The sequence below is a fragment of the Strix uralensis genome, chromosome 1 (assembly GCF_047716275.1).
Source record: "Strix uralensis isolate ZFMK-TIS-50842 chromosome 1, bStrUra1, whole genome shotgun sequence".
Lineage (NCBI taxonomy): Eukaryota > Metazoa > Chordata > Aves > Strigiformes > Strigidae > Strix > Strix uralensis.
The window spans coordinates 26,816,961-26,839,850 of record NC_133972.1 but is presented as its reverse complement, the minus strand read 5'-3'; the positions used below and the strand labels follow the sequence as shown (position 1 = coordinate 26,839,850).

General features: G+C 37.7%; 1 protein-coding gene across 8 annotated transcripts in view; it reads left to right on the top strand.

The window, feature by feature from the left end:
• Positions 1–22,890, top strand: part of RBMS3 (RNA binding motif single stranded interacting protein 3) — a 711,881-nt gene that overhangs the window by 666,177 nt on the left and 22,814 nt on the right. For all 8 annotated transcript variants that reach the window (XM_074860846.1, XM_074860855.1, XM_074860836.1 and 5 more), the window contains one exon: positions 8,336–8,446. In XM_074860846.1, the coding sequence (XP_074716947.1) occupies positions 8,336–8,446 (111 nt within the window). The remainder of the gene's footprint in view (positions 1–8,335; positions 8,447–22,890) is intronic.

The window sequence follows — 22,890 nt, the reverse complement described above, 5'->3', positions numbered from 1 at the left end:
ATTCTCGCTTGTATTGACCATCACTAATAAATTCTGGCTTGCAAGAGTCTGTCTGATCTTGGAGTTGTAGGGAGACATCCTGATATCTACCCATCCCTTGACCATTCTTCCCATAGTCCTCCCAAGGATTAGGGATCTCACAGAGCAGCACTGCTGTCTGTCACCCTGGCACTTCAATGTGTCGCCTTGGTGCTTCATTCAGTGATACCACCTCACTTTTTGGAAAGCTGAAGATATTTTGGATATTTCCATCTAAATCTGGTTGTGGTTAGGTCCTTCTAGTGTTGTGGAGTTAACACCATGCACAGCCAGTTTTCCTCTGGCTGCAGTTGTATAGGATGTCATTTTGTCGTCTTACCACTGGCAGATACATAGGGTTATGTTACCTGCCTGCTTTTCTGGTTTTTTTTTCCTCTTGTTGGTAGACAGTTCCTCAGCATTTCTGACATCTCCCAGTGTCCGTGTTTGTCCTTCTAATGATTGAATCTTTTCTTCCAGCATAGCCACTAGATTGCAGCTCACACAGTGTGAGTTCCCTCCTGGTTTCGGGCAGGAAATGAAACAGAGCACATCTGTTACAGATCACAGCTGCTGTCCTGTCACTGGCCATTGTAGTGTCAAGGCTAGAAGTGCACATAGAAGAAACGTCACAGACATTTCTTCTGCAAACCCAGTTAGCCACTCTCTGTGCTTGGCAAATGACCTATGTACTAAATCTCACCAGAAAAGCAGAGATCAACAGCACAGTGTCTCAGACATTTGGTCTGATCAAATGTCTGTTGTCATGACTTCATGGAGACACACAGACAGGCAGGGCTGCCTCACCTTGCCCGCAAGGCTTGAGACCCAGGGAGAGTCAAGGTCCAACCACATTAAACACACAATGCGTGCTCTCATGCCACCAACCTGCTCTGCTCCTCTATATCCAAGCACAACCTCTGGAGGCAAATCTTGCTATTAGCCATTTTTCTTGTATTTTGAGCATATTTCCCTAAGTAAAATAAAGTAAGTAAGTGTTTTCCACCAATAAAAGAAGCTCTTACTCATTGTTTATTAAATGTCGCTCATAAATAAGAAGTTTTAAAAGCTGTCACTGTTGCTTTTAGTTACTTTTGTCATAATAAATACTGGACTGAGAGTTTCAGACATGAAAAAAAAAATCCACATGTTGAAAAACAGTGTGGCCTGAGTGGGTGTAATAGTAATGTAATCATTTGTCTTCCCATATGCAGTTATAAGTGTGTATACATGTGTATATATATATGTAAAGTTAGACTATGGAGGATGCAAATATGGCATCCTTTTTGAAAGTTTTATTTGCACCCAACAAGGCAGGGAAGTGAAAATTTAGGCTAAACACTGGTGCTGACTCATATGTTAATTGTGCTGTTTAATAATTTCCATTTTGCACCTTGTTAGAACTAGGATGTGCCATCAAGTCAATTATCACGCTTGGCTATAGGCATGAAGGGATGGAACACAGCAGAACTGTTTGGCGAGGAAATGTTATTTGGATTTAGTTTTAATAGATGAAAGTCCATTCTAATGCTAAGAAATACTAGTCCACAAGAAAGAGACTCCTGATTCCTATTTATTAGGATGGCACATCAGCCAATGGGAGACAGTGGATGAAGGAATTAGTCCACATTAGAAAATACGTATAAGAACATAAACAGAATGGAATTGCCAAGCACAACTCTTTAGTGTGCGTCAGATACTAATTGGATATAGATCAGGAGTTCTGTGGAAGAAATGAAGATTTCTTTTCACTAGAAGTGTTGAGGTTTCGAAATCTGTTCTTATTTTGATATGGAATGAAAAGACCTTTGGATATTTTTTGTGAAATCTGATAGCGGGAAGGGCAGGAGAGGATTTGTTCTGTATATTCCAGTAGTTATGTCCTGGACAAATCACAACCTCTATGTTTCTGCTTTGTCTTCTGGGGATGCTAAGCCTTATGTGAGAGTTGTGAGGATGCTTTTGTTAGCGATGGCTGTTCTTGACAGAGCAAAAGCACTGTTACATGGATTGGATATATAAAGCCAGCATACAGCCAAGTGCGCTTATAAACTGAAGAGCAGGAAGAAAACAAAAGAAATGGGATTTGTTGTTCCCCTCTACAATATGTCAGAAGAGGGAGAAAGAGCTGTCTATGGCCTCTCTCTGCCTGCTCCAGCACTTGCTGGAACGAATGCCCAACTGTGACAGGTCATTTCCTAACTGCTGTGGGCTCCTTGTTAGCAGACCCCAGAAAAACTACTCCCATTTTATTCAGGCACATGATACCAGTAATTTTATTTTATTCCTGGGGCAAGTTGGAGAAGGGTGTGAAAACTACTGTTTCTCTCACAGTCTAGAGAGAGCATATGGGCTTGTGGTCCAGCCTGCATGTACAGACAGTAGGGGCAAAGTTATAGCACGGGACTCTCAAACTCTGCTTCAGAGTCCCTGTAGCAATTCAGGTATATTTTCCCTTAATAAATATTGTCCTTTTGTTCAATGGCCTTTCTCCTGAGATCTTATTTTGGGTGAAAGGATTTAAGTCACCATTCAAAAGTCACTTTAGTCACCAAGTGACACAGGCAACTTTTTGTTTGCAACAGAAATAGTATCTCTTTTTTTAAGTCCTTTTAGATTAACAGACAGCAGTATGCTATGAAACTTACTGTTTTTTCAACTCTGGTAGGAGCATAAGCTACTGACATAATATCACAGTGGTACTCTCTGATGTAATACATTTATTAACTGGTACCAATATAGTTGCAGGTATTGTTTTATTTGTGCATGCAGTTACTGATATAAAACTTTTTCTATTGCATCAACTGTTTTCTTTCTCTCTTGATGTTTCCATTCCTATATACTTTTAATCTGCATTTATACATGTAGGCTAGTATCTGTATATTATCAAAAGCTGAATTTCAAACTAGGAGACAGGACATATAGTTAAAGGCAAGAAGGACAATGGGAAAGAAACTATCAAAAACCTTGGCTGTTATTATAGCAAAGGTGGTGCATACACAAGGGTCACCTTTGTTCTTTATTTACCACACTATATTTGGATTCTTAATCCTTTAAGACCAGTTTCTTCTGGTTAGTAACTCTCTTGGATCTATGACATATATTTCCAGCTGAGGAAAGAAGTTCACAAACATACAGAAAAAAAAAATGAGAAAGGGAAAACAAATGTGTCCATTGCTCCAAGGAGATACAACTAAGGTATGAAGGTGATGTCAGATGAGAATTTGAATTCATTGCCAGGGTTAGAAATATTCCAATATGAACTTGTGGTTTAGTACTTGCCACAGAAACAGGACTCAGATTTGATGAAAGTCTGTATCAAGGTTTGCCCATTCCAAAGTTAAAGCTGCTTTAATTTAAAGTGCAGGGTTTCAGCTTCCTGCTCAATTTAGCCCATTTTTAGCAAGCCTTTAAATTCAACAATATAATGAAATGAAACCAAATCCTAAAATTTGAAGAATATACATTATTAGCTGATATTTGCTGATCTTCTTCACCATACTCAAATCATAATTTAATCTCTGATCAGATAGTAAATGCCAAGGCAATTGGTAACTTTTCACTGAGAAAGGGAAAAGAGGTTTTCTTCGATTTTGAAATATAGTCGTTTTTTTATGGAATATCAAGACGTATATTCCCAGCAGAGTTGATGACAGAGGACAGAGAAGATTTCACAGCTAACTTTAATCTTCCTACTAAAGTCATGAAAGTTTGGCCACTTAACAGCCAGTTCAGAGTACTTCACCAGGCTCACTACTCTGACAAGGGGACCCTATTTTTTCTGCTGCCTGTAAGAGGCAGCCCAAGGAGATGAGACAAGTCAATCTAGACAAAACAGTAAATCAATAGAAATATGGTTGTCATTTATTCAGTATGCAGAGAGAGTACAGTTATCTGCAAAAAAGTATGCATGTTGGGTTTTTTCATATTAATTCTTGACAGACACATCTGTCTGATAAGTATAAGGAAACTCATCCTTTCACTCAGTTTAATAAAACCTCAAGAAACAACATGTTCTCGATAACATAAAGACATTCACTCAATAGTATGGTAATAACTTTCCAGATGGAATGACCTGGTGCTTATATGACTGCACAATGTGTTTGTAAACAAATCTGAAAAGTTTATTGCTGTAATGTTTATTGGCTTTACATTGGCCAGTATTTACATAATAGAATTTGTAAGTATGCTTAACTTGTTAAAACTTCCTAAATAAAGAAAAAGTAAACTGTAAAATAAGCAGATGCTTACTGTAAGCTTTAAAAACTATTTATTCAGCTGGTATTTGTGCCTTAAGTCCAATACCAGTATTAGAGCACTGGAGTAAGGCAGAAGCCTTTAATACAGTTCATTATTCTAGAAAGCTGGGACTAGCTAATCCTTCCTCCCACTGGCCCCCAAGTGCATCTCTCAACTAGTGAACTCTTTGTTCCTAAAGCCCCCTAATACACTTTTTATTTCTGATGTCACTTTCCCACCCTTCAAGGCACGTAAGGTGGCTTGTGTCATTGCACCAACATAAACTTTATTTCTGCTGATGCCTTTTGGTATTGGCAAGTACTTAAAGATAGTTTACTTAATATAATAAACAGTCTGTATTTAGTGTCCTTCCTGTGATTTCAATTTGTTGCCATACAGGGAGCGTACAGTGTGTGTAGCTGATAAAGTCAGGCTTCTTTCTTTGCAAGTGATAGACTAGAATATATCCTGAAATAAATATATTCACTTTCTTTTATGAAAGGTATGTCCACAGAGCTCAGAGCATTTTAAAACTTCAAGGTCTTTCAAATGAAGTGAAGAGGAATTAAAGTCCGTATGTCAATAAACTTATCTTGGGTTTGTCACAGTGTTGCAAAAATCGTGCATTTTCTTCTGTATCATTGGTTCCTTACCATCTGCACTGTTAATCTTGATTTCTTTTAAAACCACTGTAGCATCAACAGGATTGTATGACAAGTCATATGCCAAGAATATCTTGCCAAATTTAAAAGTCATTATAGTAACCAGTTTGTTGCAGAAATTATAAAAAAATTAATCATACTGAGGCAACAGGGCAGACCTAAATAATTGGCAGGCTGACTACTTGTTTTGGCAAAGCCAGTGGCAAAAACCTTGTCATAATTTCTTCTACAGGTTTTTTCAACTAGGCTGGGCCTCCAGTAGTATTAAGCAATGCTAAGATGTCTCTCTATACAGTTTACAAACACGGTAAAATCAGACATCCAAACAGATAAAGATGAAAAATATGTTTGCTGTAGCCTTTGCTAGTCACCAAGTGGATGTTTATCAGCAAATACCTATTATAGGCTGAAAAGAATCAAATTACTTTTAATACGATGGCAACATCTGATGGAAGACATTGTTGTCTTCTACAGCTAAATAAGTTGAATATGAATGGATTTGACAGCATGTATTATGAAACGCATTATGGTCTGGAGACTGGGTGTCGCCCTAACAACCAGACGATATTTCCTTAATTAAGTATAATTTTTTCCCTACGTGATCACAAGAGGATTCTGCAAACTCTAGTGAATTAATGGTCTGGCAAATGCATGTAATTCTCTGCTCTAGGTAACTGTCAGCTTCAAACATGTTAAGCGTCTTAGGAAAGCTGCAGATACTTGATTTGTTTTTCCAACTTCTTTTCCTAACATATTAAACGATACATGTTTAGGGACTAGAATATATGTATTTTCTATTTAACAATAATATGTTTACTGTCTCTGAGCAATTTTTTTGTCCTTGATATATTTTCTCTCCAGTCCATATTTTTTTTAATACTTTATTTGCAAAACCTGTCTTGCTTACTTATTTACTGAAAGACAGTTGCTATCAGATTTTTTCCACTGTGTGTCTGACACTTGTGCTTGCTACACTAAATCATAAGACTTCCTTCACCGCTGCCCCTTTTTCATTTCCAGGTTCCTGAATTTATACACAGGAATAGCTATCAGTCTGTCACATCTGTAATCACAGCAAGTTCCTCCAACCATAGCTTTGCAATAAACATCTTTACAAAGAAAGCTTGGTATTTTAAGGCTTTGGGACATCCTAAATTAATTGCAGCCAGCACTACTGGCAGTGCAGGACTGCATGAAGCTGTGGTGTGGGTGTGACTTTCTACTTACACCATCACACATCACAAGTGGGAGCTCACCTTGTCTGTCACGAAAAGCCCTGAGGCAATTCTGCATCTCTAAGCCAAAGGAGAAAACTGCTCGTAGAGGGAACTGAGAACTATTTATCAGTTGACAAATTTGGTTTGAGCGTTTATGGTTTGGGACAGTGAAAATGCTGTTTTGTGGTGTGGATCATTCTGAGCATAAAGCTTATGATTTCTTAAGATAACCAAAAAGTGCAGGTGGATGTCCAAACCCCAAGACCTCATCTGGCTGCACGGTATCCCATGCAACTGATTTTGAACATACAGCAAGGACATCATTTTCCTTGGGCATACCCTGCAGATTTGCTTTCAGACTCTTTCAGCAAAAGGGTAGATTTTTTTCAGCAAAAAGAGAGGAGAAACATGAAAGAGAAGAATGTCATGTAAGGAAGGAAGAAGTGCTTTTTGAATAAAATACTAACTAAAATTTGAAACAAATTTTCTGGTGAAAGTTTGTGACTATCTTGATTTGTAAGGACCCATGCCAACAAGGAGAAGGTTAGCAACTGTGGTAGTTCATTAGAATGAGTTAATCAATGGGTTAATCTATGTAAACAAGTGCAAATTAATATAGCCAAGAAAGAAGCAAAAGTGTTAGCAAGTGTTGCAGATTTGATATTTGCACACTAATCAGCTTGTTTTATAAGCATTTATTTGGAATCATGACACATATTCTATGGAGGCTAGTTTCTGTAATTTGCCAGATTTCTCAAGGGGCTCTTGTAAGTGCAAGAAATGTTATCTACTATGTGACATAAAGCAAGCATGTATGTATTTCATATGTTGAGGGTATTACAAAAAGGACTGACCAAGCTGAGCCTACCTCCTGTTTACCATTGCATGCAAGTAATGAGTTCGCAGAGACTGCAGAATCTACACTTCTCAGATAGGATGTGAACAGACAAAATCTTGCTGGAAGGTGAGAAAAAATTCAATTGGTACTTCCCCAGCATTTTTTATTTTGTTTATTTTTTATTTGTGACTGACAATTTGAAATCTTTTGCTTCTAGTCAGATCCTTGGCACTACAGTCACATAGCACTACATAAATGTGAGACAGACACAAGAATAGGTGCGCTGTGGTTTTTGGAACTAGTTTATTTTAAATTCCTGTTTATAGGTGGATTTTGTAAGTAATCTTGAGGGAAAAAATGTCAGTTTTCCTTTTTTTTAAACAAATACATTCATCCACATTTTCCATGCTTTGTAGCAGATGTAATGTTGTGATTGTGTAAATTTATAATGTGTGCACACAAACATACATATGCACAAAGTACAGCTATTATTTCATATGAAGAAATAGCTGGAAATGCCTCCTTATTTCACTGTCTTCAAGAAAAAAGAGCAGACCATTCTTTCTGTCTGACTTTCTGTAACCAACACAGGAAATAGCATCTTACACCATAGAACTGAAGAGAATCAACACTTCACTAAGGCATGAGGTTACCAACATGGGACCTTGGGGAGTGGGAGAGCAAAACCCAAGGAATAGGAATGGCAAAGAAGCATGTCTTTTGTTTCATTTTTGTTCAAAGTCTTGTTCTTGCTTTAGTTCGTATGCTGTTTGTTATTAATGTCTTTGTTTTTCATGCGGAGAAGAAAAATGCTTTTAAACGCTGTGTATGTGTTTTAAATGGGTGTCACTACCAAACTCACTGTCAATAGCTAGTCTTACTTAATCAGCTATAAAATGTCATGAGTAAGGGTTCTTAATTGAGACTGGAAAAATCCAAGATAATTACCGTAATAGGCTGAAGATCTCAGAGACTGAAGGTTTTAGAAGTCAGAGAAAATTGGGGACATATGTGTTCTGTCTGTAAGATTGTTCTATATAGGATATGGAAAAATAGAAATGACAGGCATTTTGCAATGTACAGTAGCATTCATCATAGAAAGAACATATGCATTTGTTTGTCAGAAGCAATGAAGTAAAAAACGGTGCTTAATTGGAACTGACATAAAATGGCCTCATTAGTATACAAATAATATATGTATGTAGCTTGGTTGTCAATAGGAACGAAACATATTTCCTCTGACAGATATATTAGTCTCTTTTAAGATTTGTGTCAAGTTTTCAGCCAGGTTCACTCATTTAGAGAATGCTGCTTTTTTTAAAAAAGTGAAATGTTGAAGTGTAAACGGTGTGTGTTTGTAGGGTGCTGTGATAACACCAACAATGGACCACACTATGTCAATGCAGCCAGCAAGCATGATGGGCCCTCTGACCCAACAGATGAACCACCTTTCCTTGGGCACAACAGGAACGGTAAGATCATAGATTATACTATTTACTTTCCATATTGCAAAACATTTATTGCTAACTGAATTTCTCAAGGTAATTTACTACTCTTGGGTTTTCCGTTTTTGCAGTTTAATATTGTCATGGTTTACTTTATTTCTTCTCCATGTCCAGAGATTTCTGGCCCTGTCCAGGCAAACATATTGAACTGCCTTTCATCATGACCCAAACATAATGTACTACACAAACAATATCCTATCGCTATGTCACACAAACATATATCTACAGATATGTTTCTAAACCCATCATACAATCAGCATTAGGAATTATAGAACAGAAATGACAAAGTAGTATGAGTAGTGAAACAGTAGGTCAACAAAACCTGCTCTGGTCTTAGCAAGAATTATCTGTACTAATTCTCATGTAAATATGAAAGTACTCCTCTATTAATTTGGGTTTTCATCAGAAATTGTTTGCTTGTCAATCTAGAAGGTTTTATATCACTGGGAAATGGGAGTTCTGGCTTCGTGGTAGGATCTACTACTCACTTCTAAACCATAGCAGCCAGCCATACATAGTTTGCTCCAGGCTCAGAAATGTGATTTTGGGTCAAGGTCAGCTGTGTTTCCAGTATATTATATTTAAACATGCATATTTCAACAATTATTTTCTCTTTAAGCTGTGTAAGTCAGACTCAGTTAACTCGCCCAGAGTCAGAGAAAGGCAAAAAATACTCTTAATAAAAATTATTAAAACTCTCTGAAAAGTTCCTAAAATACAACAGCCTACACACAATATATGGTGGTTTGATATGTGAACGTCTGCATGCTGCATGTAAATGTATATTTTTATGAAAATGCAGTCATAAACATTACACTTTTATGTCTTTAGCATGCATGCCCTTTATGTAATAATTACATGAAAGATCTATTATGCACATTCTTTTTCTATTTCACCACTGTACTACTTGATGCTAAGCAATTGGAACAGTTTTCCAACTTCAGTTTGTTTTTTTTTTTTAATTGAATAACGTACTGAACAAAGTTATTTAACCCACTGTACTCGGTCTTCTCATCCTCTTCTTGATCCTCTTCTCTTCCTCTCTTTTTTTCCTTATCTGTTGAATTTAATTCTAACTCCAGTGTCTTTTCCTCCTTCTTTAAAAAAACTCTGTTAAGATCTGAGATTTCTGCATTTATTTTGGATGAAACTTAAATATGATGGTTTACTGTTTATTCCTGTTATTTTAAATGATTCATTCAACAATCAAAAGAAGTACGAATAATATCTCAAAGTTAATATCAACATTTTTGCCCTCTGAAGATGTGAAATTGAAGGAAATATGAGGGCTAGTGAGATTTTCTGTGTGTGTAATTACTGTGATTCAAAAGTGTGTTTAAAAATTAAGACAAGTAAATGGAAAATTAATTCTGGTTGTGCTGCTGGGTAGCTCCTATGAATTTTTCCTTCTGTCATATTCATTTCCATGACTCTTACAGACATGGTCTTCTGCACTCATTTTCTTGTATTCTTAATGTGAACTAGAAAATTCCCATCTAATGTTCTCTTCTGACTTGAGACCACTATTACACCACTCATAGTAACAAATCCATAGTAACAAACCCATTTGGGGAGGCAGGGGAAGGGCTCTGAAAGGCAGTTAGTGATCTAGTGGGTGATAATAAGATCCTGAATTTATTTTACTGCGACTGAAAGAAAATCTTTCCTTCCTTTTCCTAGCTCTTTACACAGTCTTATCTTTCAAGGTCACAGCATTCCCTGATAACTTCTTGAAATACATTCAGAGGTATACCATATAAGTTTATGTTTACTATCTTTAAAACTCCAAACTCATTTACAGAAAACTTAAAAAGCCAGAAAGAGTAAATGATTGATGGGTGTTAGAATATTCATAGGCTTTTCATAAATCTCAAATGACACCCTATATTATCACATACAGGATCTCTCTTTGGTAAAAACACTGTCAGCACCATATTCAGTTCAAGTCCTCATGCAAGCAAGATAATCATGGAGGTCATTGGGAATTCCTCCTGTCAGGAATTCAAGAGAGAACTTCAGGATTTTGCTGCCAGTAGCAGTTTTGTTGGATGTATTCATCCTGACTTGAAATTGTTTCCTAACATGTTCTGTTACAGAAAAAAAATGTGGGAAAAATGGACAACCTATTTAGAGATATGATTTATTTAGAGATATTTTTACTTCAATTATTCTGAAGTCTGAATTTCAGTCCAGAGAGGAGCACTGAGAGCATAAAGCCATGACAAATTGAGCCAGGTCTAAACCACGCTACTGTGAGTACCTCAGCAGGACTAAGTTTTATGGGAGATATAAGATATAAGCTATAGATTTCTGTTACAAATATATTTTTTAATTTTATCCTTAAAACTGTGCAACAGGGTGCCATAAGCAGCCACCAGCTATCTTTCAAGAAACCAGCCAGATTTTTTTAAGCAAACAAGCCAAAAAGTCACAAACAATTCTGCTCAGTGTTGGCTGTAACTCTGTCCCAATTTAATTTAAAAGCTTGCAGTATGCAAAGCAGTTTTTATTAAAAGGCTTTCATACATTCACTTCCTTAGACAAATCATTTTCCTAATTAACATAACATATTTTTCAGCCAAAACAGTCCTCTGTGGTCACTTTAAGTGAGAGCTGACTTCAAACCCACTTCCAAACTTGCCCAATTCAGGATGAATGCTGAGTTTCTAAAACATTGCTTCAACAGAAAATCTATAATGAGTAAGCTAGAGAAATATCTTAAGGGCTATGCATGCCTTGTATCTTGTGGGAATTACTCTGCCTTTTGATGCTCTCTAAGATTAAAATACTCTGTCCAGGCTGGAGCTGTTCCAGAGGGGAGACCCTTCACAGAGGAGCACTCTTTAGCCCTTCAGTGAGGCGAGTTACCTGAGTAAGAGCAGCCTCTGCCAATTCCTGCCTTGACACCAAAAACTGGATTTGAGTTTTTATCTCTCAGCCCTGAAGCACACATTAAAACCCCATGGGAATTCAAGGGGAAGCTGCTTCCATCCCTGCCTGCACTTGATTATTTAGTCACCAGGCCAGGGGGTGCATTTCTGGCTAAATGCTGGCAGGGCTGCTCACTTCCAGCTGGGATCATCCAATTCAGCAGCCAAACCAGAGCAGTTTTCCTGCAGCCCCATTCACAACCAGCTACCTTCCCCTTGTGCTATGGGAAGCCTTCAGTTACTGGCCCCAAAAAACACAAAGAATTTTGTTTAGGAAACCATTTACCATGGATAGGAACAAGAAGTTTTCTTTTTCTCCAAAACTTCCGAAGTATGTGTATTTAATTTTACTTTATTATCTTTTTTCACATTTTCTTTTCTTATCTATTATTGAATTGTCTGCATAAAATCAGACATCTCTGCTATACTAAGCACTCATCTGATCAGGAGGATGCACTAAGGCTATCCCAGGCCAAGTGAAAAGCTACAAATCCATCTTTACTGGTTTATAGTATCACCAGAAATCTCTCAATGGAATAACAGGCTTGTTATGTGGGTACATCAGTTTTATCTTTCACTTTGTTAGTTCTTTTTGTTGCCAACAGAGCTTGATGATATCTCTAGAACCCTTCAATGGAACAACAAGCTTGTTATAAGTTTTTTATCTTTTATTTCCTTTGGATACTCCATGGTCACTGGTGGTTTAAAATGTCACCTAAAGGCCTCAGCAGAATAACTGCTTTGTTAGATAGGGTTGTTTTTTCTTGTTTAATCTGCAATTCTATTTGCACATACTACAGCTACATGGAGCTGAAACATCATCGTGTTCCCCTGACGTTCAGATCCTTGTTCAAAAAGCACTCTCTGTTATTCTAATTGTATGTCACAAGGTCTCTGGAGAGTCACAGGAGCAAAGTTTCTTTGCAGTCTTGTGCCTTTCATGTTATCAGGTGTTAATCTTAAAGCTCCTTTATTTTATTTATTGACTGACTGTTTCAGTTACTGTTTGTGTGGAAAATATAAGACTGAACCCATTGCAAATGAAATTAGCTTAGTTCAGGATGAAACTAAGATCATCCTTGTCCGTTTACTCAGCCAAGATCCATGAAGCTGTCTGGGGTAGGAGATCCATTTAAGGAGAAATTATTCTGTTTGGAAAGGAGAAGAACAGCATAAGGTCTCTTGAGATTCATAAAAAACAACTCCTCCTGCACCTTCCTTCCCAAACAGCCTCTTGAAAGGCAGCTCCAATTTGCCCGATACGTTATTTGAGATAAAAAAGGGGCACTCAGTGCAACTGAAAAGCACCAGATTCCAAGCAGTCAACAAAGAACAAATAACTTTTTGATCAAGCATTTAATAAATTTGCAGAATTTGCTGCCACTAAATATTATTGAGACAAATAGGTTAGCAACCTTAAAAAAAATAGATTCAGTGTTTCTGCAAGGAAATGTTTGCAGGTGTAACAGCGGGGTGGAAAAATTCTTAATTTGACAGTATAGGCCTAACAGCTGGTACGGTCAACAAGGAAAGATGTGATCTTCTCCCTTTTTGGACCATCTTGAAGCCCCACAGACTCTTGAAAGAATTGGGCTGATCAGCCCTCATGTAGAGGAGGCTTGCTGTAAGCAGCTGTGTCAGCAGGGGTTCCACAATCTATGTTTGACCATAGCTGTGGTTAGATGGTATTTTTGAATGAATAGAGTTTATAAAATCTCATTTCTGTAGTGTTGCCCCTTCTCTTCTGAATTCAGCTTTACTTTCCTACCATTTGTTGGTAGTGACTTACTGTTTGCCTTTATGTGCAAGTGTGCCTACCTTCAAAGCCACTGCCTGCCATAGGCAGAGAAGGGAAATGTAAAAGGAGAATAAACACAGATGGAGGGAATTCCATTTTCGGTTCAAGAAGACCTTCATATGAGCCAAGCGTTGTAGTTTTTATTCTGTGTTAAATGTTACCTTCACACTACACTTCCACAAATGAACAAGTGCTTTTGTTGAGGACTCCTTGCCTCTCTTTGAGGTATCAGCTACTGACTCAAAGCAACATTAGCCCACCTTCCCTTTCAGAGAAGGACTCAACTCCCCAATTATGGTGATAAAAAGTTAACACAAAACAACAGTGATGGATCAGCAAAGCAAAATGTATCAGCCAGAAGAGCCATAACTAATAGAACTTCATTTTCATCATCATACAAATGTCATTCAGATAATTAATTTGCAGCTGACTTCACATATCTGTGAGCTAGAATATTTAGAGGCTTGTTTCTCATACATTTTCTTACATATGACTGCTGCAGTTCTATTTTGTGGTTTTTTGAAGTGCTACCTGGTGGTACTTTGAAGGACAATGGGAATGTAGTTCAAAGCCACCTCTTCCAAAGCATATTTGTTATATACTGATAGCCATGCACTGCATATAAAATGAACTTTTTTATTTTGCAATAGTGAATAGAAACAGAAAGCCATAAAACTTATAATATCTGGCATGTAGTTAGTGGTCTGCAACATATCCTCCCCCAAAAGGCTCACCTTTAGTCATACTCCCAGAAATTTTTGTTCATATGTCTGATAGCGATGAACCAAGATTGTGAACTCATTGTGCTAGCTACTAGAGCTTTGAATGTTAAGAGGAAAAAAACACTTGTTCACCCATGTTCACGTGAAATCGTGCTGATGCCACGAATAACAGAGCAGGTTTTGGGGAGAGAAGGTTAGTTTAGTTTGTTTTGGTTTGGCTTTAGTGATTTGTATAAGATCTAGCTGAAAGAGGCTTTTATTTAACAGACAGGGAAGTAGAAAAGAGGAACAAATAATACATTAAAAAGAGCTGAAAATAATTCTAGGTGTGAAACATCCTGCCACACCTGCAACTGACACACTTAATAAAAGATGGAAAATAAAAGTGCTCTAAATGTCAGGTCTGTCATCTGTATTTTCTTGATGAGTTTCTCTTTTGTAAATATGTTTTCCATTTGGAAATCAAGAATGTAACTCTTTGCCTTATTAGAATGAAACTTGCTTTTATTGTCCTGCCTGTGTTTAAAGTAGACTCAGGTGATTCTGAGAGAAATTATGAATATGGCTTTCCAGAGAAGTAATGAATCCAAATCATCAGTGGTGCAGACAAACCCTGTGGGACCTCTGTAATGCAAGACAAGTTTGAGGATCTTAGAGAGGTGAGGGTTTCTTTGCCAAACTGTGATCCTGTGAAAAGCAAGAAGTGTCTCCCAGAGGTGGTGCTCCCACAGCACTTCTCTGCCAAGAGCTGGGAAACAGTCCTGTGGTCACATCTTCACACACTACAAGTGCATGTAAGCACAGCAAGAAGTCCTGAAATTCTTGAAGGGGCTGTACCTTCAACAGAAAAGGACAACATGATAAATTATATGGAAGAACAACTAGTTTCTGCTAAGCACTGTTGCAGTCCACACAAAATCAGTTCTGTTTAAGGTGAAGTACTTGAATTGTATCAACTTCAATCACAGATGTCGTAAACTTTAGCTGAAAGAAAAGAGGATGAAGATGATAGACAACAGTAGCTTATAACACAAAGGAGGTATGTGAAGGGCATCCATGGAAAGGAGGAGATGGTTTTAATGATGGTAACACTATAAATAAGGATCGGAAAGTAAAATAGGGAAAGCATAACTTGAATATCTTGCAGAAATTGGTAATATATTAAGAGCTAGACTAGTGTTTGAAATGAACATGGTCACTGTTTTGGACATCTAGCACTCAGCTGGGCCAAACACCTTAAAATCCACAGGAGGGGCTTTTAGTGTGTTGACATAAAATCAGAGGAATAGTCTAACAGCCTTTTTTCATTTCCAACCTCCGTTTTTCATTGCAAAGAAACATTGTTATTTCAGTTCAAAACAAGTAATAATAATTTAATTTTTATTTTCTATTCATTTAAGTACTGAGAATTCAGGAAATTCTAAAAACTTTTAAAAATGTTTACTGAGCATGATGTACCAAGACTCAGAAAAGAGCTGTACGTCAAAATAACATTTTATTTACAATTTCTGAAGTTTACACAGTCAAAGAGTAAATATATGTTGCAAGTGACTTCTAACAGTTTTCACTAGGAAAAAAAACATTTGGGACCGAGAGTTAAGCATATCCCACTGAACTTCAGTGCACAGTGCATTTCACAGTTCATTCACATGACTTATCAGATGGTTGGCAAGCTGGTAGCCCAAAGGTTTAAACTTCCTCTAAGACAAATTGCCAGTGCTTTTGAGGTATCTTTCTTATTTTCATCCACAAAGAGCAGCCTGTTCAGGGTTCACTCATTTGTGAAGCAAGATTAAATGAAGGAGCTAAAGGTACAGTCTTCATACACTGTGTAAGACACTGGCATCCTGTATATACAGTGATTTCAGCCTGAAGTTCTCAAAAAAGAGTAAGCTTTGTTCAAATGATTTACAATTCCATAGAGAGCTGCTGATGGCAATAACCTCTGTGCCCTCAGATGGTATTTTATTATTTGTGAGTTATGGGCGATTCTGTGTCAGTGCTACAGTGCTGTAGAATCCTCTTGCTCCTAAAAGACTCAATTTGGGAGGAGAGTTCTGCTATAACTAATATTTACTATGAAACAGCTCAGTCAGCACATTTCATTAAACTGTAACAAGGGGTTTGAGAGCAGCTGCATTGAGTGAATTTGGGAGTTTGCTGAATTGAGTTGTTTCTCTAGCAAGGTAAATCAACTGTTGAACACGGAAGATTTCTGCTGTGTGGCAGGTGAGAGCTGCACCATGTCGGGATGGGTCCAGGGAGCAATCGTATCTCAAAGAGGCACATCCTTATCCAGTCCCATGGAGGACTGCTCTATCCTTTGGGATTTGTTATGGTTTTCAAATGTGACAGACACACCTGTATGCTTTCAATTTTGCCTTTTTAATTTTAGTAGTTGTAATATAGCAACAGCCAGTTTCTTAAGAGTTTAGTAGCTAAACGTCCAAACTATTGCACATTCACCAGCCTCAATTCCCTGTTTTCCTGGGCTGAGTGTGTTTCTCTTGCAGTGGTTTCCCTCAAATCAGTATAATATTTCTATGATGCAAACTGATTTCACTGATGCAAAAGCTTCATGCTGTTTGTGTTCTCTGGCCTGCCAACCACTGTTGTACACAGGGTTTGCAGCATAGACCAAAGATGTTATAACTTCCAAACTGACCTTTTTTTTTCCAGCCACTAAGGCACCTGACTATTCCCTTCCTCCCCTACCATATACCCTGATTCTGCTCTACTGCCAACCCTTCCCACCTAAAACACCTGCACTGAGCTAAAAAATGCGTTCTATTTGTTCTTTTTTCAATGAGCATTTTTGACAGTGCTAATCAGAGTGACAAAAATATAATAACAAGGTAAAATGAGTATTTGGCTATGATGGTATTCCCACAGATGATCTTGCCTAGTCTATCCACATAACCCAAATTGGTGCTCAGAATTTTAGTAGCCAAAGGTAATTTTCTAGCAAAAGCTATTTTGCTGCCTTTCTTTTAATGTGCAGGTGCTCCTAACTAGCTATTTAGTAGGGCTGACTTCCTGTGAAGATAACGGACTTTTCTCGGCAATTTAGTTTTTTGGTAATAAAAGGCTGCTTCATCAAGGTGGCCATAATTTGATTAATTGTATTTTATTTGAGTTGAGGCTTTCTGCTTTGATGGAAGAAAAAGGATATCTTTTTTCATTTACACTTTCTATAAGATTAATTGTATTACACAAAGTTTATTAGTAAGTAGAAAATAATAAAAATAGCAACAACTTCAAATTTCCTTGAGATGTTATGGGATGTAGGGAAATAGTAGAAACAAATTCCATCTGGTGTATGGACACTGAATAAGGAGTTTTCCTTATTATATTTGTATAGTTCATGCCTGAATTATTGAGAGCAGAAGACCACTGACCTTCCTGAAATTTCTATCCTGTATAACAGAGTTGGAAATCAGAAAATGATTGATGGAAAAATTTCAAGTAATTAACCTGCAACAGAAGGCAAAGAAAAGAATGATACATTTCAAGGCTTATAAATCCACTTTTCCTTTTCATTAATTTTCGTACGAATGTCATGAGCAGCATTATATTTTCTTGTGTTTCAAAAGGGAAAAATATGGCTTAAGCATCATGGCATCATCCTGAGTTTATTTTTAATCTTAGGATTTTTACTTTATTGCATACGTTATTGGATATGTGTTCCAAGGAATGGTAATATATGATTGCAATTACAAGTCTGGCACAGAAGTGTAAAGGATTAGTGTCTCTGGTCTGTAATTATTCCATAGAGATCTTTGCAGGCAGAGTTAGGCCTATTGCAAACTAAGAAATTGCAACACTGTTAGTTTGAAGCACTTCTTTTTTAGACAGTTCAGTTTATGTAGCTGTGGAGTTTCTGTGGAAATATTTTAACTCCATCTGTACATATCATGCAGATTTCTGCCAAACGTTTCTTTTTTTTTTTTTTTTTTTCAAAGTACAAGTGATACAAGAGGGAATCTATAGTGTTTGCTATTTCTCCTGAACATAACAGGACTCCAGTCTTTTGAGAGACATCGTGAGGTGGAAAGCAACTGACAACAACAACAGCACCTATATTGCATCTTATATTCTCAAAGTGCTTTAAAAATATTAATTAAACCTCATAGCACCACTTAAATAAATAAGCAAATTAATGCAAGACCTTTGATTTCCTTTGAGGAAAATGGACTCCGTAGAGTGTCATCTTTCTTACAGTATGGACAGCAGCTCCTATTCCAAACCCAGGGATGGCTCAGCTAGACTGCTAATGCAAGCAGGACATCTGAGGTTAAGCCCAGACTCTTGACATGACGGACTGCTGTAAGCTGTTCCGGTCATGGCAGCTGAACTAATTAACCCCTTCTTCCTAGTAAGAAAAGAATAGATTTTACCAGCTCTGGTTAGATTTCGTTTTACTCCTTACCTCTTCGGTGTGCCTAGCATTGAAACTTCTTTGCTTCTCACTGAGTCTGTAATAATCTGTCCTCTATAATAATAGTGGAAAAGATTGTAAACTAGAAGTTTGCAGTCAACTCAATGTTCTAAATTCCCATGCCAAAATACATCATGAATGTGAAATACATTTTGGCATTTATATTTCCTTGAGTTCACTAGCAGTATGGACAGCTGTGTCTTGGTGGTTGTATTTAATGGTTTTAATCTCACTCTGTTTTCATCTTCACACTCTGTGTAGTCTTTCTCATGATCCTTCACAACAAGCAAAAAGTTCCAGTCCTGAGGCTAGGATGACAGTTAAGCAGATGCTCTTTCAGTTCACAATTGCAATTCCTTCAAGGCTGTTAGGGGATATTATGGCTGGACAGGCTGGCAGCTCACCCCCCCACCCCCACCCCCCTCCATCCTAAGAATAAATTCATTGTCCCTGACATCAGCCACTAAGTGAGAGGAATCTGCAAATGCCCTTATTCAGCTTCAGGAATAGCCAGTTTTACACTTTCTAAATGTTAACTCTGCTAATTTGTATTTTAGGAGTGAGGCTTGAGAGTTCAGTATAACACTTTTATGTCAGCAGCGATCCTTCTTTGTAAGGTGAATCATGCAAAGTCCTATGGTTTTAAAGGTGTTGATACAAATTTATTTGATGGAAAAATAGCCACTTTCTCACTGCTGTCATATTCTTGGACAAAAAAATCTGTCGTGCAGTTAGGACTTTCTCCATTACAAATATTTGCACAGCACTTAATCTTTTTTTTTTTTTTGAGTATAAAAGGAAAGCAGAAAGGGAACATTTTGCTGATCCATGAGTGCCAATGCAGAATGAAGACGTCTGAGCTTTCCAGTCAGACCATGTGCCAAAGCCAGAAGTGCATCAAAGAACCAGAAAGGACAACCTAGCCTAGAAATAGATATTCTGCAGGATCCTTCTGAGAAGAACAATTCTCTGACTGGGCTGCAGCACTTAGAAGAGGCCAGGCTGTTTTCCCCCATCCTGCTTACTTGCCTGTACAGGATGAGGTGCATTTGTGCAGCATTTGTTCCTTTTCACGAGTGGAGCAGAGGGATCAGAAAAGTTCACTGAAAACTCCTGTTAGGGCCTGTGTAGAATTTTTTTAAATATACGCTTTTAACGAAAGTTAAAAATGATTGAATTTCAGTTTGATAGCTGTAGATGGGTTTTCTCAGCTGTGATTCTTACTTTTTTCCAACACTGTATGTGGCATCCATGCCTTGTCACCAATGACATTTAAGAGAGTATGTCTCTCAGCATTGCCTCCTGATGAAAGGAGGGGTCGAAGAGGTTTTCCAGATTCACAGTCCCAGTGTTACTTATGACTACTCTTTTAAAGCGGATGGGCAAAAGTGCTACAGCCTTTTCTTCTACTCCCAGGTGGATCTATCTGAAGCGTTCCCATGTATCTGTAAAGAAGCAGTGGTGTCCCATAGAGGAAAGCTAGATGCCGTAATACCAATTTGGGAGAGGGCACAAGACTATCTCTCCTGCTGGCCTTATCACTTGTTACAGTTTTGCCATCATTGACAGCAATATTTCATTAATCTGTCATATGGAATTCCATTTGAGAGGATGTAGTATTTTAAAATTTTTGTCAGTTTAAATGCTTAGCAGTGACTTATAATATTCTGTGAAATTAATATATTATTAAAAATATGGCTACAGCTCTGACTATGCGTTATGACACATTCAAAGGATCTTGTCCTCTCTTAGAACACCCATCTCCAAGCTCTTTTAATTTCATTTGCCATTTGGAGCATGTATCTTGTAGCATTTTCAAGGTGTAACCATGCAGCCATTGAAAAAGAAATGAAAAAATGTCTCCAGACTTTGTATTTCAATCAGGTATAATTTTGAAAAAGTTCTTGCCATCAGGATTAAACATGTAGAAATTGTATATTGAAACATCTTAGAAGATATTCCAGAGTATCCTTCTGCAAACTGAACAATGCATCTCTTGGTACATTTTTTTGTTTGATCTACCTTGTGATGAATAGCTCACTGGTCTACAACATTTCTTTTCTTTCGGTTGAAATGGTTTTAAAATGTGCACTGCTGCAAAACTTCTCTCAAAGCCATTTGTGACGGGGGCTTTTCTCTTTTCCATTTTCCGTTTTCCCAGCCTTGTCTTTCCTTATCTTGAATTTGTCTTTGGGCCAAGACTTACCCATGTTTTTGAGCTGGGTGCAAAGTTTCACAACCCCTCGCTCCCTTGGTCTGCTCTCACCCCAGGGAAGCGTAGCTCAACCTGGTGGTGTGGTAATGCTTGTGAGGGACATGGTAATACATTGCCTGGATGAGAGCTGACAGTGCTCTGAGAAATATGACAGTACCTCTGCCCTTGATCAGGCTTCCCATTTGGAAGTTTTCATTTTGGTAATTACATCCTTCCCAGATAGTAGCCATAGTCATTGATCATACTAATATCATTATAACTGATTCCCGTAAGTCACCTTTTAAAGACACTTTCTATGGTTTCTTTCCCCCCTATATCTTCTTCCTCTGCAGTCACAGGATAAGACTTTTTCTATCTACCCTTCATCTGATTGATTAGAAATGCCACATACTTCCTTTACGTATGGCCTGGTAATATACACATCACATTTCTTCCCTCGGGATCTTAATCAGAACAAGTAATGGCCTTTAGCTTTTCTCATTAGCAAAATGGAAAAGCACCATACCCAATCCATTAGAAATACAGCATAGTAATATGAGCTTATAGAAAAATGGCTGTGTGCCAGCGGACATGGAGTGAGTTTACCTTAAAGGATTTTTCAGTTAAAAAAAAAAAAAAAAGTCACCCTTTCTGTCTGGCAAGCAAACGTTTTCAGCCATAACTTATCACGCATGTCTGTCAAGCATTTTGCTGTTGCTCCTTAAGTGCTGTTTGGACAGCTCTGTCATATAAAGGGCATTCATAAGGAGGAAATATGGGTGTTTGTACATGTATTAATGTCTTCCCCAAAGTTGATTCCCTGCATGGATTATCCTCCTTATATTCCATCTCCTAGTAGAATTAGAGAGAGGGAAAGAAGTTAGCAAGAATTTGTTACATTTTGCTTTGCTGTTAATTTTTCACAGAATGTGCTAATCTGAAAAAATGTAACAAGAACAACCATTAGGGCATAGTTGTCTATCAAGCGTTTACCTGAAACTGCTGCCATGCTTTTTTTAGCCCTGTCTAAAACTATTTACAATCAGTACACTGAGAGTGAGGAAAAGACTGATTAAGAGGGGTTTTTTTCCCCCACTGAAGTGAATTGCTTTTCAGTTGGTCTGGACTTTATTAGCCCTAAAAAATATTAAAATTCATACACCAGTATTTGTGCTTATACTGCCCAGAACTATAAGAGGGTGTTAAAGCACAAATCCGTACCAATTGGTAATTGAATATATTTTGAATGTATATGAGCTGACTCTGTCTCCTTTGGAAAGCTAGCACTGAAGGAATACAAAGAACAGCCTTAGATATGCTGCTATTCCACCAGCAGTAAAATACATCTGTTTTACTGACCCCTTCAAGCATTGCTAATGTGATTCCTGGGAAAATAAGTACCAAGCACAGCCATAAAGCTATATTAAATAATGTCTTATGGCGAATGGGTGCTTGCACTTTTTTTTTTTTTTTTTAATACACTTCAGGTTTCCTAGGTCTTAAGTTGCTCACCTGTACAAAGTGAGATTCAGAGCTGAAGCATCAAGCTGGCATTCTTTGCTGCTTCACTTATGGTTCATTAGCAGTGCTGACCACACTTTCCCAACAAAATGGAGTGTCCCAATACAAGGTAAAGAAAATAACACAGTGAAATAGTGTGAAAGACCTGCAGTAGTCAAAAATGGGAGACGTTCTAAAGGGACCTCTTTAGGACAGTTTAGGAGGGGAATTAGTGATTAGATGACAAAACAGGAAGGCCTGAGGCAAGGAGGGATGACTGTTTTTTGAAGCATTGGGCATTTTTTTTTCTTCTTTGATTTTATGTTTTGGTTTTTTACTTTTTGGTATCTTTCCTCCTCCACTCCCTCCCCACTTGTAATTTGAATGACAAACTGGGAGAGATTCTGTGTAACTTTTACCACAAAGTAAGTTTAGGAGTTAAACACTGTAAGCAGATCGTTACATGGTAGACAAGCTCATGACATGGCAATATAGTTCAGTCCACTTAGCAAGCACCCTGCTAAAAGACAAGGCTTCTCTTTTGGTTATACAGCCCTGGAGCTGATGCAGTCTGATGTGGCTCAGAGATCCTCCCACAGCTGATAATTAACATACTGAGGGGCAGACTCTGTAATATTCTTACTCAGTCACATCTATCAGTAGGGTATTAACACTGATTTTAAGGGGACCTTTCTCCCACAAGAATTTCAAGAGTTTGTGGAAAGTGGGGAAAAGGAAGACCTCACAAAAATGCTTACTATTACCACCTTCCAGAGCCCTGCCATGTAAACAAAGCTAATGATCATGTAAATAAATTTAAAGATTTTAA